Source organism: Dipodomys merriami, unplaced genomic scaffold (assembly GCF_024711535.1).
Source record: "Dipodomys merriami isolate MVZ:Mamm:240054 unplaced genomic scaffold, mDipMer1.0.p SCAF_19, whole genome shotgun sequence".
Classification (NCBI taxonomy): domain Eukaryota; kingdom Metazoa; phylum Chordata; class Mammalia; order Rodentia; family Heteromyidae; genus Dipodomys; species Dipodomys merriami.
In genome coordinates, this window is record NW_027203270.1 from 27,946,380 (window position 1) to 27,968,751 (window position 22,372).

The 22,372-nt window shown below is 50.0% G+C and overlaps 1 protein-coding gene across 1 annotated transcript; it reads right to left on the bottom strand.

Annotated features, from left to right (window-relative positions):
* Positions 1-246: 246 nt before the first annotated feature.
* Positions 247-17,563, bottom strand: Rapgefl1 (Rap guanine nucleotide exchange factor like 1). The gene is made up of 15 exons (XM_070028105.1): positions 16,754-17,563; positions 13,441-13,519; positions 12,451-12,586; positions 11,899-11,996; positions 8,984-9,096; positions 8,060-8,227; positions 6,965-7,062; positions 6,729-6,851; positions 4,261-4,439; positions 4,092-4,182; positions 3,522-3,572; positions 3,101-3,188; positions 2,812-2,876; positions 2,407-2,461; positions 247-2,190 (listed from the first exon to the last, which is right to left on the bottom strand). Exons 1-15 carry the CDS (start codon positions 17,271-17,273, stop codon positions 2,066-2,068), a joined length of 1,989 nt encoding a protein of 662 aa, XP_069884206.1. The 5' UTR covers positions 17,274-17,563; the 3' UTR covers positions 247-2,065.
* Between the last annotated feature and the right edge of the window lie 4,809 nt (positions 17,564-22,372).

Here is a 22,372-nt window from a genome sequence, read left to right on the forward strand (position 1 = left end):
ACAGGATTAGAGGTCAACATGATCACAGATGGACATTTCCAGAACACATTAGGATGAAAACATCCATGCTTGCAAGTTCCAAGCACCAGTGTCACATAGGTCTTGTGAGGTTGGCACTGTTTCCTCTCACCCACATTTTCCACATCACTCCAGACAGTCCTGCTGAGGGACGCTGAGCCATGGGATATCTTCTATTCTTTCTTCCCCCAGCCCTTCCCCAGAAACAGAATGAAGAACAGCAGGTGATTGATTCATAGACTTTTATCTGTTTTTTTCTTCACCCAGTGGTTTCTGCAATGACAACCCAGCCTGTACAATGCACACGGTTCATTCTGTTAAAGCTGTGGGGTATAGGGTAGGGGTGAGGGTCCCTGGGAAGCAACAGGGCAGGTGTCAAGGCAAGAGGCAAGCAGCAGCCAAGACGAGGGGGTGGAGGGAGTGAGGGGAATAGTATTCCAGAAGGGAAGAGGCTGCAGGGATTTGGGAGGGGAGTGGGAAGCCTGGACTACAGGGAGGTGATGGGTGGCATAGCAGCTACAGGGAGGAGGCAGGGAGCAGGTGAGGGTCAAAGTCACTGAAGGGCTGCAAGAGATGAAGAGGGCAGGTGCCTGTGGACATTTTTTATGACAGGAACCAGGCTGCTGTATAAAAGGGACTGTACAACATAACCTATGATACAATGCTTACATATGATACAAGGCTCTTTCTCTCTTTGAGGTTTAAAAAATAAATGTACAATTCCAGAGTTTTGGGTAAAAAATATATACACTCCCAGAACAGAAAGAGCAGCCATGCTGGTGGCTGCTGCTCACTGCTGCCTCTTCAAAAGGGAAAGAGGTGGTGCCTGGAAGGCAGGCGAGGCTGTTCCAGGAAACCCTACTCAGTAGCTGCCAGGAGCCCTTGTACCCTTCAGCCCTGGGACTGGCGATGGGAGAGGGAGGGGAGACAGAGAGGTAAAAAAGGCCTCACCAGAGTCTAGTTTCACCTCTACAGTCATCGTCTGCTGCTCTCCTTCTTGAGGGGACCGCTTGCCCTAGTTCAGAGATCCACCCCACCTTAGCTCTACAGGGAGGACAAAGGAGAGTAGTCACGACAGGGAGAGGGACAGAGACTGTGTTGTTGGATATCAGACATAAGCACTAGAAAGAGGGTGATAACTCCCATTAGCAGGGAGATACCCCAAAAGCAGAAGTGTGGGGAGAATACACCCCCAAACTCCTGATACTGCCACACTTTACCCCGCTGCAAGGCAGAGGGAGATCCAATAGGCAGCTTAGACCTGTGTTTCCCTGAGCATCTTTTACCCTTTCACAGGAGCCTGCCCAGCAATCGTGCTGGAAGGCCTGCATGAGGGACTGGCAAGGGCTGCTGGGTAACTTTCCTCCCTGCCCTCCAGAACAGCTTAGCCCAGAAGCCTGGGTGTGTACAGGGCAGCAAGCAGGAAGAGTTGAACAGAGGGAGTGGTGGGGTGAGGAAGCACCCACACCATAAAATGGACAGAGCAGACAAGGGTAGCACCAAACAGAAGGAAACCCCCCACACCACATACAACACCCTGCCTCTATTACCAGATACATTGCTGCTCCCTAAAAAGGGCTACATGTGCACACACCACACACACACATTGGAGGGTGTGTGTGCATCCAGGGGCTCCCATTCCTGACCAAAGGGAAGCTAGATAGGTGGTGTGAAGAAGGGCACCAATCCCTCCCATAATGCCTCTCACTGAGCCTGGAGGTGGCCACTTCCTCCTGCTTAGGAAGAAAGACTGGAAACTCCATCTCTGGACCAGACCTCAGTGGGAGGGGACAGAAGAAGGAGCTCTCGGCCTTCTTTCCTAGAGAGTGCGGACCAGCAAAGTATTGCTAGGACTTGAAGGAACAAGGGTTACTTTCAGCAGGATGAAAAGGCTTAGGAGTCCTATAAGTCCATCCATCTCTTCTTTTCTGGAGCAGGAAGTTGCCCCAGGGGAAAGATATCCCATATGGGTTGGTTGGGACATTTTGCAAAGTGCTGAGTGCCAGGTGCCAAAGACCCTGTGAGGGGAGACCAGGCCCCTCCACTTTCACTGACTATTAGCCTCTAGCTTGTAGGAGAGCTCGAAGAGGAGATTCTGGTTGTCGATGACCTGAAATTGGCGCACATAGGCCTTCGTCTGCAGGTGATGGGGGGAGGCCTCCATGTCCAGGCCTGGGGGAAGGAGGAAGGAACAGGTAGTTAGGATCCCCAGTCTCCTTTCTTTCTCTATACATGTGCATGCATGCAGATGTCTGGCAGAAAGCCCGAGGAGAGAATGGAGAACTGGCCAGTGTAAGGAGATACACAGATGAGCAGGGAGTTCCCCCTGAGCCCTCCCACTGAGCCAGAGTTCAACCCTAAATCCCCCTCAGAGCCCAAGGTACTCACAGAGGGGCCTGCTCCGGTATTTGCGAATAGTCCTTACTTTCTCGGCCACTGAATGCTGGGGGGTGACAAAGAATAAGCTCCCAAAGGGCACAAAAAGGTACTTTCCCACTCCATTGTCCAACTTGGCTTTACTTTTTCCAGTCCCCAGTTGTGAGGGACCTCAGAAGGACCAACTGAGGAGATGCATCAGGGTAACAGGAGAGGGGAAGGTAATTGCCCCAAGCTGCCTATCAGCTTTGCCACCTGTGGGTGGGTTACCACAGTGATGCCACCAGGGAGACAGTCGGGAGTCTGTTAGGCAAGCTGGGCACCACAGAGGAAAGCTTCTATTTTAGGGAGGTGACAGGAGAGAGGGGGAGGACACAGCCCCTCACTCATGGGATGGGGGTTGGCAATACTACTCACCAGCTTCTCGATGTTCACCAAACCATCTACAAGGGTCTTACTCCCCTCGTGCAGGAAGGTCAAGTCTAGGAGGTGGGGACAGAGGGAGAGAGCTAAATGTGAGGACAGGACAGAACAGGGGAGTTCATCTGGCCACTGTACCGTTCTCCTTCCCCAGAACCCACTCAGTCTGGGGTGAGAACTGCAAGCTGAGCTAGGAGGGAACTAAGATGCATAACTGGGCCACGGAAGAAGGGACTGCAGATAGAAGCAGAACAGTGTGACTTTGCAGTGTGCAAGTGACTCTCACCTTTGAGGATCAGCGGTACAAAGGGAATCACAGGGGGCTTCATTTTGGAGATCACTTCTCGGTAGCTTTTGTGGTTCCTACAGGGGTCCTATCATTTCACAGAAGAGGGATAGATCAGAAACAGGTCAATAATATTCCCAAGATGTCCTTCCCTATCTTCCTCCATTCCTCTCATTCCTTCTCTCCCATTTTTCTTTATTCCTTTGGGGAGGGGAGGATTATGAGTGCCTAGCTAGGGATGTGGTGGGAGGGACTTGACTACCCTCTCTTCTAAGGAAAGCAGGGTTGCAATCCTTCCATCCCTGAATGGTGGGAAGGGGGATTCTCAGAAATGAAAAACCTTGCACATGAAGCTTAAGGCAGGGGGTTTCCAGGAACAAGGGTGTAAGTCCAAGGACAGATGAAAGCTAAACCCACTCACCGTCAGGTTCTCAAATTTGCGGAACAAGTTCTTGAATTTCCCTGGCAGCTTCTGCAGAGTGTGAAAGGAGAAGGAATATCAGAGTGGAGCTTCTTGGGTTTCAAGGCAGCATGTGACTCATCTCCAGCACTGGAGGGGGTAAAGTCTTGCCTATCTTATAGAGGTTGGGAAGCTGGTGGGTGAGGAAGTAGAGAAGTCCATCTGTGGCTACTTCCAGAAGGGATAAGTTCATTCTGGGGTGAGACCTCTGCTTATGCAGGTGCTATGTACACAGGTGCCCCACTACACAGAGGCTGTTTGGAAACTTCAGACTCCATAGCCAAGCCCACTCATGCTGCAATTCTGGCTTTTCACTAATTTGCCAAGACCTGAGTCAAGCCATCTATATATGTCCTGGGGCTGTACTTGGAGAGGAGAAAGTCTGTTTCCAACAGGTACAGACTCCCCACAAGCTAGCCCTAAGGACTCCCCCCCCCCATGGGTGGGGGGAGCTCAGGATGCTAAGATCCCCTCTGTGGGGTAGTTTGAGCCATCTTGATGGAAGGAAGAGGAAGGGAGGTATCTCCTTACCTCCCAGGTAAGCCGCAGACGGCTGACAGCTGCGTTGTCCAGCCCCATGACAACAGCGTAGAAGGACAGGAGGTCCTGGTTCTGCTTGCAGCTGCAGGGACAGAGGGGAGGTCAGTCAGGTCAGGATGTCAGATGACTGCAACCCCCATCCAGCCTGGCCCACACTCACATGGCAGCGATCTTGATGAACTTCTTGAGCAGCTGTGCACGTTTCCCTGGGGCCTCACAGAGCAGCACCTCGGTGGCCACCCAGTGTGTGACCTCGCTGCAGCGCTGTAGTAGCAGCTCCAGGTTGGCTGTCTCCCTGCGCCCACGCTCCCCATGGAACACGTAGTCCACAAACTCCAGCTGCACCCACAGTGGCAGAAAATGGCAGCCAAGGGAGAGCAGGGAGGGAGAAAGGCAGGAGACAACCACCATTAATATAGCATTTTATCTATGAGCACTTACTAAGTACCAGGCATTTTCTTTCTTTCTTTCTTTCTTTCTCTTTCTTTCTTTCTTTCTTTCTTTCTTTCTTTCTTTCTTTCTTTCTTTCTTTCTTTCTTTCTTTCTTTCTTTCTTGTCAGTCCTGGGGTTTGAACTCAGGTCTGGGCACTGTCTCTGAGCTTTCTGCTCAAGGCTAGCATTGTTATCACTTGAGCCACAGTGCCTCTGCTGGCTTTTTCTTTCTTTCTTTCTTTTTTTGTTTGTTTTTTGGGTCCGGTCGTGGGGCCTGAACTCTGGGCCTGGGTGCTGTCCCTCAGCTCTTCAGCTCAAGGCTAGCACTCTACCACTTGAGTTACAGCGCCACTTCTCTGCTGGCTTTTTCTGTTTATGTGGTAATAAGGAATGGAACCCTGAGTTTCATGCATGCTAGGCAAACACTCTACCACTAAGCCACATTCCCAGCCCAGTGCCTGCATTTTCTTTCTTTTTTTTTTTTTTTTTGGTCCGGTAGTGGGGCCTGAACTCTGGGCCTGGGCGCTGTCCCTCAGCTCTTCAGCTCAAGGTTAGCACTCTACCACTTCAGCCACAGTGCCACTTCCAGCTTTTTCCTTTTTGCTTATGTGGTGCTGAGGAATAGAACCCAGGGCCTCAGGCATGCAAAGCAAGCGCTCTTCCACTGAGCTACCTTCCCAGACCCAGTGCCAGCATTTTCTTTTTTCTTTTTTGGTCCGGTCGTGGGGCCTGAACTCTGGGCCTGGGCACTGTCCCTCAGCTCTTCAGCTCAAGGCTAGTGCTCTACCCCTTGAGCCACAGTGCCACTTCCAGCTTTTTTTTTCTTTTTTGCTTATGTGGTGCTGAGGAATTGAACCCAGGGCCTCTGGTATGCAAGGCAAGCTCTCTACCACAGTGCCAGCATTTTCTAAAGGCTGATTTATCCTTGAAACAACCATCTGAGTTGTTGTCACTACCTTTTATTTTTTTCTATTTCTAGGATTTGAACACAGGGCCTAGGTGCTATCCCTGAGCTGCTTTTGCTCAAGGCTAGCACTCTATCACTTGAGCCACACAACCACCTCTGGCTTTTCCTGAGTAGTTTATTAGAGATAAGAGTCTCAAGGCCTTTCCTGCCCAGGTTGGCTTCAAACTGCAATCCTCAGATCTCAACTTCCTGAGTAGATAGGATTACAGGTATGTGAGGTACTGCTGCTTGGCTGTCACCACCTTTTTATATTTTCTTCTTCCTCCTCCTCCTCTTCCTCCTCCTCTTGTGTGTGTGTGTGTGTGTGTTTGAGGGGAGATGTGTGTCAGTGTCAGTACTGGGACTTAAATTTTAAATTCAGGGCCTGAGTGCTGTCCCTGAGCTTTTCTAGCTCATAGCTGGCACTCTATCACTTGAGCTGCAGTTCTACTTCCAGTTGTTGGTAGTTAATTGCAGATAAGTATCTCTCAGATTCACCTTTCCTGGGCTGACTTCAGAACTGAGATCCTCAGATCTCAGCCTCCTGGGTAGCTAGAATTATAGGCATGAGCCACCATCGGCCCACTTATATTTCTTTAATAGTAAATATTTTATTTATTTATTTATTTTTTATTTTTTTGCTTATGTGGTGCTGAGGAATCAAACCCAGGGCCTCATGCATTGCAAGACAAGCGCTCTACCACTGAGCCACCTTCCCAGCCCCAATAGTAAATATTTTAAAAAGATGCTAATCCTGTGTCAGGTTCTATGCAAGCAGCTAGCTTAGGCCCTGAACCATTCTGCTATGAAATCTCTCTTTGCCATTTTTTTTTTTTTTTTTGTGGGTCGTGGGGCTTGAACTCTGGGCCTGGGTGCTGTCCCTCAGCTCTTCAGCTCAAGGCTAGCGCTCTACCACTTGAGCTACAGCGCCACTTCCGGTTTTCTGGTGGTTTATTGGAGATAGGAGTCTCACGGTCTCTCCTGCCCGGGCTGGCTTTGAACCGCGATCCTCAGATCTCAGCCTCCTGAGTAGCTAGGATTACAGGCGTGAGCCACCAGCACCCGGCTTTCTTTGCCAATTTTTTTTTTTTTCAGATAAGGGTATAAAGGCCTGGAGAGGTTATAGCTGTGCATTGCCCAAGGGCATGCTGCCAGTGAGCTTCTAGCCAGAAAGTTTTGCTACAAGCACTGACCCTCAATGATCCTTTTCTCCCTTTTGCCTCTGCCTATCCAACACCAGCTTAACCCACCTCATGAACACATCGGAACAGCTCCCAGTGGAAGACAGTGAGGTGGTTGGCCACATCCTCTGGCTCCACTCGGTGGATCTCTGTGTCTCCAGGGGAGACCTGAATCTCCTCAGGGAGGGGTACCTAGGGGAAGACAGGGGTACAGGGACTGTACTGCCAGTGGCAGGATGAAGACAGCTCCCAAACATGCCTCGGGCCTCACCCCAGCCAAAGCCTGGTGAAGAAGGAGCTCTTACCAGGGCCTCATAGCTGTCACGAGTGCAGGCAAACAGATGGCTGTTGATGCCCAGCGTAGTGAAAACACAGTCTTCGGTGGGTTGGAGCAGGACCTTCTCTGCAGGAGAACAGGCTGTTAGCCTTAGCTTCGGCCACACTGCCAGGCCACCAATGCCACTCCCATCCAAATACTCATAACCCTGCACTGAAGCTGTCTACACTAGTGGGACCCATCACCAGTCTGTGCTGTATTTATCTGAAATGTGTCAAATGATTTCTTTTGCATTTAGAACCTTTCCCCTTTCTAGCACGTTCTTTTACAGTTCTCACATTCTTTTAGCCCTGTGACACGGGGAAGGCAGGAATTTTCTTTTCCTTAGAGGTAAATAAGGTCAAAACAGGCATGGTGATGCATGCTTGTAATCTCAGCACTGAGGAGGTTGAGGCAGGAGGTCTGTAATTCCAGAGTAGCCTGGGCCACATAGGAGACCCACTCTCAAAAAAGAAAAGAAAGAGGCTATGCTACATTATTTTCTCTTCCCAAAGAATTGGAATCTACCCTGTCTTCAGCCTGAAAAATGAAGCATCTTAGATGCTTAAGAGGGTAAGACTAGAGTACAATCCCTGGGTAGGTCATAGCCCAAAGGTCCTGGATCAGTGATTCCCAAACTTTATTGTTTGGGTTTTTGTTGTTGTTGGTGGTGGTGGTCATGGGGCTTGAACTCAGAACTTGGGCACCATCCAGGAGCTTTTTTGCTCAATCCTAGCACTCTACTACTTTGAGCACCACTTCTGGTTTCTGGAGGTTAATTGGAAATAAGAGTCTCCTGGACTTTGCTGCCCAGGCTGGCTTTGAACCATGATGCTAACATCTCAGCCTCCTGAGTAGCTAGGATTATAGGTGTAAGCCACTGATACCTAGCTGTACCAAACTTTAATAATATGCATAGGAATTTCCTTGGGGATCTTGTCCAGATGCAGGTTTTGACCCAGCAGGTCTGAAATGCTGCATTTTAACACTCTCCCAGGTGATGAATATGAAGCTGGGATGACTTTTTGAGTAGCAAAAGTCTAGAATTTAATCTCTACCCCTACCCCAGAGTGCTGATTCACACCTCCTGAGGAGGCCACAGCTACCAGGATGAGGGAATCCTCACGTCCTGCAGGTTCTTCTGAATACTGCAGCTTCTCTGTCACAGAGCCCAGAATGTCCTGCACAGATGCTGAGAGGCGGCTGCGTATGGTCACGTAAGAGTGATCAGGCATGTAAACCCGGCAGAAGACTGCACAGAGACAGGAAAGTAGCTTTTCAAAAGAGTAGAGTAGCTGCCCCAGCACAGGCCCCTCCAGGGTAGTTCCGCATCAGAGGCTGGACTTTATAGACGCTATAAAAGGGGTTCCTTAAGGGGTGACATTGATCAAAAAGAAATGTACTCATACTGAATTATGAAATGGTAACCCCTCTGTACAACACCTTTGTAATAACAATAAAGTTATTTTTTTGTTGTTGGTTGTGGGGGCTGAACTCTGGGCCTGAGTGCTGTCCCTCAGCTCTTCAGCTTAAGGCTAGCACCCTACCACTTGAGCCACAGCGCCACTTCCTGTTTTTTTCTGCTTATGCAGTACTAAGGAATCAAACCCAGGGCCTCATGCATGCGAGGCAAGTACTCTACCACTGAGCCAACTTCCCAGCCCTAAAATTACATTTTTTTTTTTTTTGGGTCCAGTTGTGGGGCCTGAACTCTGGGCCTGGGTGCTGTCCCTCAGCTCTTCAGCTCAAGGCTAGCACCCTACCACTTGAGCCACAGCACCACTTCCGGCTTTTTTCTTTTTGCTTATGTGGTGCTGAGGAATTGAACCCAGGGCCTCATGCATGCAAGGCAAGTGCTCTACCACTGAGCCACCTTCCCAGCCCTAAAATTACATTTTTTAAACAAGGGATTTCTTCAACTACATGGGGAGATGCTACTGAGGGTACTCAAAACCTAGAGATCTTATATATGCCTCTGAGCCACTGTCCCCCTACTGCCCACACTCACTTTCATCTGAGCCTCGAAAGGCAACTCGGGTCTGCAGACAGGAATCTATCCGGCGGAAGTGACGGAAGAGTGGTTTAACCTGCTTGCTGGGCGGCTGGCTCTCCTCTGGAATCCTGGCATGGATACAGCCAGGCATGAGCAAGCCCTGCCAGGCACATAGAGCACCAGGCAGGACCTTTAAGTAGGGATACTGGAATTGGGTCAAGGATGTACCAGCTACAGCTTGAGAAGATGAATAAAGGGGTCAGAAGGGAGGACAATGACCATTATGGGAACCTGTACAAGAGACCCAACAAATCAAATGCCATCTCTCTCAAGGATACTTTTCTGACCCATTCACCCACCAGGAAAGGTTTCTTCCTTGTCTCGACTGCTGTGGAACATCAGGACAATATTTTTATGTTCATGTCTTATCTCTTCTACCAGACTGAGAGCATTTGAGAACTGGGATTAGTTCTTACTGATTTTTTTTTCTCCTCTAGAGCATAACACATTTCTTGGCACATAGTAGGTGGTAGGCCGTCAAGCATTTGCTGAATTTTGCTGACAAGGACTTCACAGTCTGGGAGGGAGACAGACGTGTATACAAATACTTCTAACACCAAGGAGGTGTTGGTGACAAAGGTATAGAAGAGTGATCTTGGTGTGGGAGAGGAAGAGAGTTATTCCTAAAAGGAGGCTCTGAAAAGTTTCCAGGGAGAAGATGGCATTTTATCTGACCTTGAAGGAAATAGAAAGTGCGGGAGAAGGGTATTCTGGGAAGGCTATGTAACTGACAGCAGGAGTTTGGAATTGGTAAAGCACAGGTGTTCAGAGAGATGGACTATACAGGGTGGAGGGAGATGAAACAGGAAGGATCAGAAGAAGGAGATGTTGAGTGCTGTGCTAGGACATTTAACTGTTTCTTAGATAGTGGGGAAGCATAGATGCTTCTGGAACAGGGGTAAAAATGGCATCATTTGATAAGCTTGAAAGATCTCTCTGGTGTCAACATAGAGAAAGGAGAAAAATGTAAGTACACAAGCTGAAACCCTCGGTAAGAGATTGTGGCAATAATCCAGGTGAGAGATCAGGAGGCCTACACAAGAATTGTAGGGCTAAGAATGGAGAGAGACTGAAAGAAGAGATGAGGTCTGGAAATGTAGCTTAGCGAAAGAGTGTATGCCTAACATACAAGAAGCCCTAGGTTGATTCCTCAGTACCACATAAACAGAAAGAGCCAGAAGTAGTTCTGTGGCTCAAGTAGAAGAAGTTCACCGACAGTGCCCAGGCCTTGAGTTCAAGCCCCAGGGCTGGAGAAAGAAGGAGGAGGAGAAGGAGGAGCAGGAGGAAGAGGAAGAGGAGGAGGAGGAGGAGGAAAAAGAAGATGAATGGATATAGTGGTGTCCTAAAGCCAGCTCAAATTGGCTTGCAAGATCAATTTGGGGAAAATATAAACACAGCCATTGTGTGTGTGTGTGTGTGTGTGTGAGAGAGAGAGAGAGAGAGAGAGAGAGAGAGAGAGAGAGAGAGAGAGAGAGAGAGAGAGAGAGAGAGAGAGAGAGAGAGAAAGAAAGAGAATGAGAATGAGAATGAGAATGAGAATGTGTATGTTTAGAAACTTATGGTCAAGTGGGGCTGGGAAGGTGGCTCAGTGGTAGAGCGCTTGCCTTGCATGCCTGAAGCCTTGGGTTTGATTCCTCAGCACCACATAAGCAAAAAGAAAAAAGCCGGAAGTGGCGCTGTGGCTCAAGTGGTAGAGCGCTAGCCTTGAGCTGAAGAGCTGAGGGACAGCACCCAGGCCCAGAGTTCAGGCCCCAGGACCAACAAAAAAAAAAAAAAAAAAGAAAGAAAGAAACTTATGGTCAAATAAATTATCAAATAAGTTATCAAAAAGATAATTATTTTCAGCCAAGCACTGGTGGCTCACACTTGTAATCCTAGTTACTCTGAAAGCTGAAATCTGAGGATCATAGTTCAAAGCCAGCTTAGGCAGGAAAGTACATGAGACTCTTATCTACAATTCACCACCAGAAAACCAGAAGAGGCTCTGTAGATTGAAGTGGTAGAGCACTATCCTTGAGTGAAAGAGCCCCACAACTGACAAAAAAAAAATACTTTCCTAGTTGTTTTTCCACAGCTTATTATCTATACTCTCCAGGTTTATTAAAATCTCTCTTCTTTGGGGGGATGCTGGTGCTGGGGCTTGCCTCTTGTTCTTTTTTGCTCAACGGTGGTGCTCCACCCAAATGAGCCACAACTCCTCCAGTCATTTGCTGATTACTGGATATAAGAGTCCCTTGGGTTTCTCTGCCCAAGCTGGCTTCAACCAAGATCTTCAGATCTCAGTCTCCAGAGTAGCTGGGATTATAGGCATAAGCCAACAGCACCAGCCTCTCTAGGTTATTTAAATGTTTGTATCAGTGTGGTGGAAATAACTATATAAAACCAAGCTTCTCTCATCTCTTCTCAACTCCACATTCAGTGATATGATGTTGATAGCTTGAAATCAACCATAATGAAAAAATTTCCACTACAAAGTCAGCAGAAGCTACAAATCAGGGATCCTTCTGCAGAAGTACTGATTGTTAAATATTTGCCAGTCCATCATTGAATTGACAGACAAAAAATGCATGGGATAATAGTCAAGAAAAAAATTAGAAAGACTAAATCTGAGTGTGGTGGTACAAGGCTATAATCCTAGCATTTGAGAGGGGGAAGAAGGAAAATCATGAGTTTGAGGCCAGCCTGGGCTATATTGCAAGGTTTTGTTCCAAAGATGGTGGAGAGGAGGAGGCTGGTGATGATGTTTTGTGTCACCTTCCAGTAAAAGAAAGGAATGAAAACCTGAAGCCACAAGGCCAGAGGTAGCCCCTGTAATAGAGTAATTAGGGGAACTTTTCTCCTGTCCCCTCCCCCAGTTCATTCCCTCTCACTTCAGCTCCACTGTCTCCACAAGCTGATGCAGCCTCAGTGTGTCCTCTCGGAGGTCTTGATAAAGGGACTCATCCTTCATAATTAGCAGGTACAGATCCTGAGAAAAGGACAGAGAAGGTAAGGGCAGGGGTCTCATGCCAAGGACCACACCCTGCAGGGACTGTGAGGGGTTCTCCCTCTATACCACAGAGCATAGGAGAACCATAAAATCTAGGGCCCACTGGCATATTTTGCTTTAGCTACCTAACTGAAGGAGTGTGCATCTTTCAAAGAGACCCCCTTCTACAGTGGATAGCCTGTTCACCTACTTTGTGTGTGTGTGTGTGTGGTGTTGCATGCATACGGCTATTGTGGCTTGAACTCAGGGCTTGGGCACTGTCCCTGAGCTTTTTTTTGCCCAAGGCTAGTGCTCTACCCACTAGAGTCACAGTTCCACTCTCAACTTTTGTTTATTAGAGATAAGATTCTTATGGACTTTTCTGCACAGGCTAGGATTACAGGCATGAGCCACCAGTGCCCAGCCTCACCCACTTTTTCTTCCACAGGCGCACCTTGATGATGTGGCCGGCCCCCTCTTCCTCTTGCAGCAGCCCCTGGTAAGTGTCCAAGAAATGGAGGAGCATAGCTAAACAGGCCTGCTTTCGGCCCAGCCCCTCAGGGCCCTCCACACCCTTTGCCTGAACAAAGCTGACCCCTAAGTTAAGAAAAAGTTCAAGGAAAGCAGACTGGAGGAAATTCAGAAAGAGAGACAGTGGCAGGTCAAATGGCCCCCAAATATTCTGCACTAGGGGCTAGGGAGAAAGTAGGTTTAGAGATCCTGGAGCCAAACCCTCTTCTGTGCTAGCCATGTTTCTGCTCAGAGTAGGTCATAATTTAGCTACTGCCTTTCACTTGAGGAAACTATTCCAGGACCCCTCTAACCTCTGGCCAGCCTTGGGTCTGTAGCTCACAGTGGCGTCTACAAACCTGATTTTACATCATTAGAGGCCTGATGTTTCTAAGAGAGCCTATGATACTATACTCAATGGCCTGACATTTACAACTAGGTTTTAAAACAACTTAGGGAGAGGCCAATTGTTTATGGGACCCAATAAATAGGCCAGCCAGTGGCTCAGCTCCAGCAGACCCTACTGAAGCACAGCCTTAACTTGATGTTGACATCAGACTGTGTAATAACGTACCGGACAGCCAGATGTTTACAGCAATAATCCACCATGGGGAGAGAGGTACCCTCTATGGAATAATAACACCTTACATCTGTATAGATCTCTACAATCTACAAAGCACACCCACACACATCTGTTATCAGATTGATCTTCAGTGCAGCCCACAGGTAGGCAGGGCAACGGCTGTTTACATCCATTTTATGGAAGGGGAAACTGAGGCTCCAGGACAGGAGGTGGTCTGTCCAAGGTCACATAACTGGTGAATTGAAAAGTCGGGTACATTTTCTAAGGGAGAGCTTGGGCTAGAAGGTCACATGGTGTGGAAGAAAGTGGCTCCCTCCTGTCCTGCTCTTTACAAACTCCACAAAAGGATATTACTGGTGTAGCTCCTGCAGGAATTTCTCCGTTGGGATAAAGAGGGAATGGGTGAGGACGATGTCATCCAGCAGGATATCTGTGGAGATCAATGGGTGCCAAGGATGTCAGGAGGGCACTTCCAGAACCAGACGGAAACCATGCACTCCTTTCTCTTGCCTCTGAGGGTCAGTTCTCTTTAGCCAGGCTGGAGCCATGGCCACCTGCTCTGTCATGCTCTGCACATGCGCACACACATGTGTGAAGTTTCTGGGCAGCCGCTGCGGGGGTGGGGCTGGCAGCTGCCAAGGCAGCTGGGGGTGGGGAGGGATTGTGCCTTTGCTGGCCATGTATACTTCTCTTCAGAATGTGTGGGAAGTTGGTCAGAAGATAATACACCATGCCTGAGATCTGCCAAAAAAGAAAAAGAAAAGAAAAAGAAAAACAAAAGGAACCCATAGAAAGGTCTCTGGACAGAGAACTTCCAAACACAGACGTTAAGGTCAGGTGTGTATGAATAGGTATGGATATGTGTCCCTCTGCCCTCCTCAATTCCTACCTCACAGCTCTGTGTTCTAACCAGGCAGGTGGGAACCAGCCCCATTAAAAGGGAGAGGGGAACAACTGCTACTTCTTTGATCTCAGAGCCTTTAAATAGAAACTCTGTGTCCTTTGGGTGCCCAGAGGTGGAAGGGTTAATGATGGAAGGACAAGGGGAGGGGCTCACTTCACCACCCTTTTCCATCCACACCCATCTGGGCCTGGCTCAGCCAGTCAGCCGGGTACAAGGTTGCCCTGACTTGCAGCCAGCCCTGGGGTGGGGCAGGGCTGCCTGGCATACAGAGACAGGCAGGGCACAGGGAGGGAGCCAGGTGTCCTTAGCAGGACAGGTTAGGGCCAAGTCCTCCCGCACTGCTCCAGACCAAGGCAAGGTTTCTGACAACCTTTGGCTTACCATGCCCTGTTGCCAATTCTAGCCATGAAGATAGAGGAAAAGCAACACATGGTCATGTACTTCAACTGTTTCATTTCACAAATAAGAAACTGAGATCTGTCTGGGCATAGTGGTACATGCCTGTAATTCCAGGATTCAGGAGGTAGAGGCAGGAGGATATTGAATTTGAAGTTTGCCTGGGCTACAGAGTGAGGTCCTGTCTTAAAATTAAAAAAAAAAAAAAAAAAAAAAAAAGTATGGGGGGGGGGGGGAGGGAAGAGAGGGGAGGGGAGAAACTGAGCTAATCCCAGAGCTAGAAGGGACTTGCTTGGAGCTGGAAGAACCTAGACTCTTGAATTTTAGTTCTTTTTATCAATTTTCCCAAGGTAAGCAGAGTATCAGGACTGTGGTTAGATGCGGCTGCCTTGCCAGGTGCCGGTGGCTCACGCCTGTAATCCTAGCTACTCAGGAGGCTGAGATCTGAAGATCAGGGTTCAAAGCCAGCCCGGGCAGGAAAGTCTGTGAGACTCTTAACTCCAATAAACCACTAGAAAACCGGAAGTGGCACTATGGCTCAAGCGGTAGAGCACTCGCCTTGAGCTGAAGAGCACAGGGACCGCACCCAAGCCCAGAGTTCAAGCCCCACGACTGACAAAAAAAAAAAAAAAGAAAAAAAGATGGGGCTGCCTAGACATTTGAGCGTCTCTGGCTAGTTGTGGAGGAGTTTCTATAATCAGTGTTACACACTCTGACAGGAAACCAATGTAGCTTGAGACCATGAATTGAGTCGGAAATATGAGAGTGGCAAATTAAGCTGATTCCCATTCACTCTGGGACTGGTCTGGGGTTCCCAAACCAGTTACTCTGGGGACTCAGCTTGCTAGGCCAGATACTATGGGTGACAATTCAGAAATCTTACCCTGGAGCAGACCAGGCAGAGCCTATGGCACCAAGCTCCTGTGAAGGGGAAAGAAAGCTTTATCCTTTTCCTCTCCATCCAGAAACTCTGTTCTAAAAGTGAGCCAGAGAGCCTCCAGTCCTGACTCTCAGCTCTAGGAAATGGGGACAAGGAACAGGGAAGCCTGACATCCTTCCCCACTTCTTTATCTCATAAGAGGCGAAGCCAGAGCAAAGGAAGAGGAAGATGGGGCAGAGTGGGGGAGATGCTGATATGGGGGCTACAGTTTGGCATCTGTCTCTTTCAAAGCAGGCTCTGGTCCAATGCACAGCCTCCCCAGGGAATGTGTCATAGAGACACAGGGTGTGTGGTGTAGGCGGGAAGTTATGGTTAGAAGAGCTGTGTGTGTGTGTCTGATATTTTTTTTCTAATTAAATCCAAAAGGTGTCAGCTCCCCAGGGCAACTGTAGCCTGAGCCAAAGGAGAGGACCCAGACCTTGATAAAAATAAATAAATAAATAAAATAAAATCCCAAAATTGAGGGGAATGGTACCCACTCCATACCACTAGGCTGAATGAAGCAGGTGTAAACCTCCTGTGGTTAGGGTCTCAATTAGAGCTCCTAAGCCTAGTCAAATGATTAGAGATATACCTAAGGACCCTTATATCTTCTGCTGCACTAACTGGCAATTTGGGGCCCCACTCTCCTCAAAGGCCTCTTAATAGGGTGCGGGTGGGGAGGGGTGAAGTAGCATCATGGTTTAGGGAGTAAGTCTCCAGGGTGTGGTTATTTTTTTTTTTTTTTAAAGAGGCAATGTGCTGAGGCCTGCCACCAGAAGTGTGGGAGCTGGAGAAGCCCAGACCCTTCTGGATGTTGCCGGACCTTGGTGCCTGTCCCCCAAATTCCTCCTGTCAGTTAACAGCTTCTGAGCCCACCGGCAAGTAGAACGTTAGCCATCATCAAGCTATTAAGGGCACCATACATCCAGCTAATAAGGACAACGCATCCCTCTGCCCAGCCCCAGAGACAGTCCTGCCCTGTGTCTATCTATGCTAACTAACCCCTCCAAGTGGGTCGGCCTGTGCTCGGGAACTTCTACACAGTCGGGGCCTCCTGTCAGGATTTTCAGGCCTTGGCATGTCTGGAGGGTGGCACGGGCTGCGCTGGTTAGCTTCCATCTTAGTGTGTCAGGCCCTACTTTGAGGGCACAGGAGGAGGCAGTCAACAGCAGGGACCCATAGGAGAGGCTGGCTAAAAATGTCCGGGGGAGAAGAAGGGTGTCTGGAGGCAAGGAGGAGGCTCGGCTTGTCCCTCGGTGGGTGAGGCTGCCATGGGGAAGAAGGTGGGCACTGCGGCTTCTCCTCTGTGCAAGGATGCATCTGAGGCTTGGCTCACTCTGGGAGGACCCCTCCGAACACAGAGCCATCCCCACTCTCCAAGGGTAAGAGGAGGAAGCAGGGGGCCCCCCTTGCTCCTGGATGGAGGAGCAAGCCGACCTTACCTGAGGCGCCGCTGTCCCTGGTGGCCCCTCCGGCCAGCCGCTCCAGAACCCGGTTCAGAAGATGCTCCGGCCGCTCAGGGGCGCCCAGGGGGGCCCAGGGGGGCGAAGTCAGAGGCTCGCCTGGGGACAGCTCATCTGAGGAGTACGAGGAAGGGGAGCGCAGGGGTCCCCCACCCCCGAGCGGCCCGGGCCCGGGCACCTCCTCTAGCTGCAGCCAGCAGGGACCCCCATTGCCCGGCTCTTCCGAGACCCCCACGGGCTCTCCCCCTTCCTCCTCGGGGGGTGGCTCCAGCCCTGGCTCTGTGGGGTGCTCCCGGAGGAAAGCTGGGAGCAGCAGGCGAGACACGCTCTGCCGCCGCTGCAGCGGCCGCGGCCCGGCGCCCGGACCCCCGCCCCCGCCGGGCCCCCCGCCCCCGCCGGGCCCGCCGCCGCTCCCCGGACCCCCGCCGGGACCTCCCGCCACCGTCCGCCCCGCCAGCTGCGACGTCTGCTTCTTCAAAAATTTCTCCAGCGGCTTCATGCCCCCCCCGCCCCTCTCCTAGGGGCCGCCGGGGGACCCAGGTGTCCCAGGCGCGGGCGGGGGGGGGGGCGGGGACGCGCTGCTCAGGGCCGGAGGGGCAGAGCCGGGGGCCGTGCCGGGCGCCGGACTCGGGGCCAGAGGTGGCCGAGGTGGGGGGCCCGAGCCCAGGGGCCGGTGGCCTGGGGAGGTGCCAGAGGGAGGGAGTGTCCGTTCTCAGCGGTCCCCCATGCCCGCTGCAACCGAAAGGTGGACAGGCTGCAAGGCCGGTGTCCCCAGCTCCGCGCTCCAGGGCCGGGCTGCGGCGGCGGCGGCGGCGGAGGTAGCGGGCGGAGCGCGCGGCTGAGAGGACGCGGCGGCGGCGGCGGCGGCAGCGGCGGCGGCGGCGGCGGCGGCAGCGGCGGCGGCGGCGGCGGCGGCAGCGGCAGCGGCGGCTGCGCTCCTGGCCCGGGGGAAGGTGGCAGAACTCCGACCACGCCCCCTTCTCTGGTCCCCGCCCACTCGCCCGCCCCTAGCTCTCGTAGGCCCGCCCCCCGAACCGCGCGAGGCTTGAACTTGGGTGCTGGTGTGGATTGCGAGGGAAACTGAATCTGGGTTCACAGCCGCAGTGGGAATTAAGGGCAAGGGCGAGGGAGTGATTTAGCAATGGAAGGGATTCCTAACTCAGGGATTAGCAAGTCTATAGTATGATTTCAGGGCACCGGGGCAGATCTATGGTCTGCATTTTGACTCACCTATTTGTACCCAGGTGTAGTCCACAAATATTGTTAAACCCTGTGCACTTTTGCCATAGGAATATGTAGTCTTTATCATCCTCCTATGAGAAGGGCAAGGAGGGCCTCCTGGGTGGATTGGTATTGGTACTGGGGGCGGTGCCCATTTATCCTTTGTGATAGGGTAGGGTAAGTAGGTGGTGCAGGGCTGGCCTGTGAGACAAGTACTAGCAGGTGGGAAAGAGCCAGGTAGAGAATAGCAGGTTGTGGCAAGTCTAGCTGGTGTGAGAAGTGATAGTAGGCATAGGGGCAGAGAACACAAGGGCACCAGAGCCCAGCTGGAAGCAGAAGGAAGCAAGGCCAAGGGAGATGGGTGACAAGCATCAGAATGGCTACCTGACATCACCAAACATACAGAATCTAGAGGGTACATAGCTGTAGATGCGGGAGAAGTGTCGCCAAGTAAGCTTTTTAAATACTCCTTGCTCCTGATGCCCATGAAAGAAGCATTCTAACCCTAAGTGTACACTGCTCAAGGAGCGACAGAGGGGGCTGGGAAGGTAGAGCATTAGCCTTGAGCTGAAGAACTGAGGGACAGAGCCCAGGTCCAGAGTTCAGGCCCCAGGACTGACAAAAAGAAAAACAAAGCAAAAGCTGGGTGCCAGTGGTTCACGCCTATAATCCTAGCTACTCAAGAGGCTGAGATCTGAGGATCACAGTGCAAAGCCAGCCCGGGCAGGAAAGTCTGTGACACTTATCTCCAATAAACCACTAGAAAACCGGAAGTGGCACTGTGGCTTAAGCGGTAGAGTGCTTGCCTTGAGCTCAAGAGCGCAGGACAGTGCCCAAGCCCAGAGATCAAGCTCCATGACTGACCAAAAAGAAAAACAAAATAAAGGAGAGACAGAGGGTGAACACATTGAGGTTAGGCTTATAAGGTGAGGAAGTGGCACAGGTTCCAGAAGGGTGGAAGCACCTTGGACTAAGTCCCACCCCTGTTTACTGTGCACCAGCCAGGCATGTATAAGAATGCTAATGGTAGGGAGTGGTGACACAAAGGACAGGGTGTATACTACACTTGGTTGCTGGATATGCATGTGTGTTAGAGCATGTGTTCACAGAAATGAAGCTTTGCAATTCCATCTGTGGATTTGGAGAATGAACAATAAAAGAAGGGAGTCCGGTGTTAGCTAAGAAGCGAGGTGTATCAGCTTCCTGACTCTTTTCATTGATTGAACACCTCAGTATCCCTGGGGTTCAAAGTGGAAAGTGGCTGAAGTGGCTTGGAGCATTCCAGGTAGTATTTTATGAACCAAATAGGAAGAAGGGAGGGTTTTTCTCCTGCACATGCCACAGTTACCAGATTAAGCTGGTTGCCTTGGTAACCTCCTCTCTGGGCAGGATTTGGGATTGTCGGTTAGGAAGGGCGAAGAATTGGGGAGTGTGGAAGGTGTGGGGGCTGGAAATAAAAGGGACTGGAAAGACTTCTGCAAAGTAAAAGCTTGGAGAACAGAACTCCAGCACCCCTCCAACTACTTAAGAACAGCAGGGAAGTGACTTTAAGTTTGAGATCTTAAATCAAAATAGTGGTCTTTCTGGAGCAGTAGTTTCCACTCTCACCACACACTGGAATCACAGGTAAGATTTGTAGAAATGCTGTTGCTTAGGCCACACCCCAGACCAATTAAATAAGCTCTCTCAGGAAGGGTCTTTTTGTTAGTGGTGTTGTTGGTTGTGGGGCTTGAACTCTGGGTTTGGGTGCTGTCCCTCAGCACTTCAGCTCAAGGCCAGAGCTCTACCAACTTGAGCCATAGCACCACTTTTGGTTTTCTGAGTGGTTTATTGGAGATGAGTCTCACAGACTTTTTTGCCCAGGCTGGCTTTGAACTGCGATACTCAGATCTCAGCCTCCTGAGTAGCTAGGATTACAGGAGTGAGCCACCAGCGCCCGGCTTCAGGGTCTTACAGGATTTTGGAATGTGCCCCAGGTAATTCCAATAGCCAGGATTGTAAATCACTGCCTTAGAGAGTCAACAGGAGTCAGCTGCTGACGCTGGAGGATGATTTGGAGAGTCCAAGACCTTATTGCTTGGGTGGTCCACAGGTAGCAGGCCTGTGTGCACTGAACAGCATGGGAGTGTTGGCAGATATCTACAATCTATCATGGGAACTAAAGAGAGATGTAAGGTAATATAGACTATGAGATACGGACCAAAAAGCTTTAACTTAGGGCCCAGCCTATGAGTTTCTAGAAGGGAGTTGGGCAGGACTACCTAAGTAAGGCTGATCTGTCTGTCCCTCATATTCCTTTTCTTTCTACCCAAGAGGCAAGCTAGAAGAGCAGAGAGAACCTGGGGGCTTTGCTGAGCTTGAATTTCTTCTTGCTGAGCTGGTTACCAGGGCAACAGAGAGAGCAATGGGATCTAACTGCAGGACTAGAGAAGCAAGAGGCAGGGGTGAAGGGGAAACATCTTAACATTCTCATTCCTCCTGCCTGTAACTATCCACCCCCACCCCTCCACCAAAGGTTATTTGGCATTCTTTTACATGACCCCAGGAGACCAAGCCTATAGTTACCCATCACTCTGTGGGGCAGAAAGGAAGCAAAATGACATGATTTAGAGAGAAATTTGGGATGGAGTCAGCAAAGTCATGGGAATCTGTATAACAACAACACCAAGGGCTGCGGGTCATTTTAAGACGTATCATTATGGGCTGGGAAGGTGGGTCAGTGGTAGAGCGCTTGCCTTGCATGCTTGAGGCCTGGGTTCAATTCCTCAGCACCACATAAGCAGAAAAAAAAAAGCCAGAAGTGGCGCTATGGCTCAAGTGGTAGAGTGCTAGCCTTGAGCTGAAGAGTTGAGGGACAGCACCCAGGCCCAGAGTTCAGGCCCCACGACCGGAATAAAAAAAAAAAAAGACGTTATCATGAAAGCTGGGCACCAGTGGCTCATGCCTGTAATCCTAGCTATCAGGAAGCTGAGATCTGAGGATTGCAGTACAGAGCTAGCCCAGGCAGGAAAGTCCATGAGAATCTTATCTCCAATTACCAGAAAACCAGAAGTGGTGCTGTGGCTCAAGTGATAGAGCATATACCTTGAGTTGAAGAGCTCAGAGCCAGTGCCCAGGCCCAGAGTTCAAGCCCCACAACCGACCAAAAAAAAAAAAAAAAAAAAGACGTATCATGATGCCCACTTTCCCAGTGTGAGGTAAGAACAAATGCTATCAATTTCTTATTAAATTCAATTGCTCTCCTATACCAGTGAATTTCTATCCCAACTAGGATCTGGCAAAAAGTCAATTATGCTGTGTGCACATGGCCCACAAGTAAAGGACATCATGAATAATAGCTGTTGGTCTTTTGGATTCCCTTTCCCTTACCTGTAGTAAAAAAAATTTTTTTTTTTTTTTTGGTTGGTCGTGGGGCTTGAACTGTGGGCCTGGGCGCTGTCCCTCAGCTCTTCAGCTCAAGGCGAGCGCTCTACCACTTGAGCTACAGCGCCACTTCCGGTTTTCTGGTGGTTTATTGGAGATAGGAGTCTCACGGTCTTTCCTGCCCGAGCTGGCTTTGAACCGCAATCCTCAGATCTCAACCTCCTGAGTAGCTAGGATTACAGGAGTGAGCCACCAGCGCCCGGCTTAAAAATTCTCTTTTAAACTATAGTTTATATTTTCAGCACCAGCATCTTTACTTTGCAAGAAAACCAACTATCTGTGCCTTTCATCCAGGACATGACAGTTGTACTGACATTTGAGTGTGTGGCATGTATCATTTAGAGAAATTTGGGAAACACAAAGACACCAAGGATATTAGGTGTTTTTGTGGTTAATCAGTTTTATCCTGGATCTTTCCAAATCTAACAAACTGCATGGTATCATGGTATCTACCTGGCACTGTAGTTTAAAAAAAAGGAACTGTTAGCTGAGGGCTGGTGGCTCACACACCTGTAATCCTAGCTACTCAGGAAGCTGACATTGAGGATCTCGGTTCAAATCCAGCTAGGGCAGGAGAGACTGTGAGACTCTTATCTCCAAAAAAACCACCAGAAAACTGGAAGTGGTGCTGTGGCTCACATGGTAGAGTGCTATCCTTGAGCTGAAGAGCTGAGGTACAGTACCCAGGCCCAGAGTTCAAGCCCCACGATGACCAAAAAAAAAAAAAAAAGGACTATCCCTGAGTGGCAGTGGCTCTTGCTTGTAACCCGACCTACTCAAGAGGCTGAGATCTCAGGATCACAGTTCGAAGCCAGTCTGGGCAGTAAAGTCCGTGAGACTCTTATCTGCAATTAGCCACCAAATCAAACAAACAAAAAAAACCACAACTGGAGGTGTAGCTGTGGCTCAAGTAGTAGAGCATTAGCCTTGAGCAAAAAAAGCTCAGGGACAGAA